This window comes from Petaurus breviceps, unplaced genomic scaffold, assembly GCF_028583685.1.
Source record: "Petaurus breviceps papuanus isolate PSGF00001 unplaced genomic scaffold, PetGlider_PUasm1.0 355, whole genome shotgun sequence".
NCBI classification, from domain to species: domain Eukaryota; kingdom Metazoa; phylum Chordata; class Mammalia; order Diprotodontia; family Petauridae; genus Petaurus; species Petaurus breviceps.
In genome coordinates, this window is record NW_027186289.1 from 464,461 (window position 1) to 465,589 (window position 1,129).

General features: G+C 62.2%; 2 protein-coding genes across 3 annotated transcripts in view; one reads left to right on the forward strand and one right to left on the reverse strand.

Annotated features, from left to right (window-relative positions):
• Positions 1–1,129, forward strand: part of ISOC2 (isochorismatase domain containing 2) — a 184,661-nt gene that overhangs the window by 105,465 nt on the left and 78,067 nt on the right. The gene's annotated exons all lie outside the window — the stretch shown is intronic.
• The window catches only part of PTPRH (protein tyrosine phosphatase receptor type H), a gene marked incomplete at its 5' end in the record, with an annotated part of 9,621 nt that overhangs the window by 6,060 nt on the left and 2,432 nt on the right, over positions 1–1,129 (reverse strand). The window contains 2 exons of the mRNA XM_069097241.1: positions 444–534; positions 715–759. Coding sequence (XP_068953342.1) covers positions 444–534; positions 715–759 — 136 coding nt within the window. The remainder of the gene's footprint in view (positions 1–443; positions 535–714; positions 760–1,129) is intronic.

Consider the following 1,129-nt stretch of genomic DNA (forward strand, 5'->3'; position numbering starts at 1 on the left):
CTCTCCCTCTCCCCTTCCCTTTCTCTCTCTCCCTCTCCCCTTCCCTTTCTCTCCCTCTCCCCTTCCCTTTCTCTCTCTCCCTCTCCCCTTCACTTTCTCTCTCTCCCTCTCCCCTTCCCTTTCTCTCTCTCCCCTTCTCCCCTTCCCTTTCTCTCTCCTCTCCCTTCCCCCTCCCTTCTTCCCCCCTTTCTCTCTCTCCCCCCTCCCTTTCTCTCCTTCTCTCCCTTCCCCCTCCCTTACTCCCCCCCCTCTTTCCCCACCTTCTCTCTTCTCTGTCTCTTAGTCTCCCTTCTCCCTCTGTTCTCCCCTCCCTGTCCCCCTCTCTCTGCCCTCTTTAGTCAGTCTTTGTTGTTGATACCACCTGGGGAGGGGTCAGGCTTAGGCTGGGTGATGGTGTGAACATGGGTACAAAGCCCCACTCCAGGTATCCCATCTCCCCTTACCTGATACTCCTCTGCAAATCCATAGTTACTGTCTTTCTCTTTCTCCATGATGTAAGCTGCCAAATTCTCTGCAGGGATGCCTCCCAGGGAGCTGGCAGGGAGTGAGGAAGCCTGCTGCCTAACCACCATGTAGCCCAGCCCTGTCCACCCTCCCCCCACCTTTGCAGAGAACAGTGAGGCCCCCCAAAAAGATGAGGCTTGGCCAAAGTCACCCCACAAGTCAGTGACTGAGCTGAATCCCACTGGGACCTGCCTCAAACCAGGGGCTCACCTGAAGGCCACACCTGAGGTTTGAGGCTTCTCCTGCACAGACTTCCTGTGAGAAGGGTGGGGAGGAAAGAGGAAGTGAGAGGCAAGCCTTGCCCCTGCCTGCCTTCTGTGCACTCGGAACCAGGCCGGCCTCAGAGCCCCTGCTCGCCCATGCCCTCTGCAGCCCCTGCCCGCCTGTGCGCTCGGAACCAGGCCGGCCTCAGAGCCCCTGCCCGCCTGTGCGCTCGGAACCAGGCCGGCCTCAGAGCCCCTGCCCGCCTGTGCGCTCGGAACCAGGCCGGCCTCAGAGCCCCTGCCCGCCTGTGCCCTCGGAACCAGGCCGGCCTCAGAGCCCCTGCCCGCCCGTGCCCTCTGCAGCCCCTGCCCGCCTGTGCGCTCGGAACCAGGCCGGCCTCAGAGCCCCTGCCCGCCTGTGC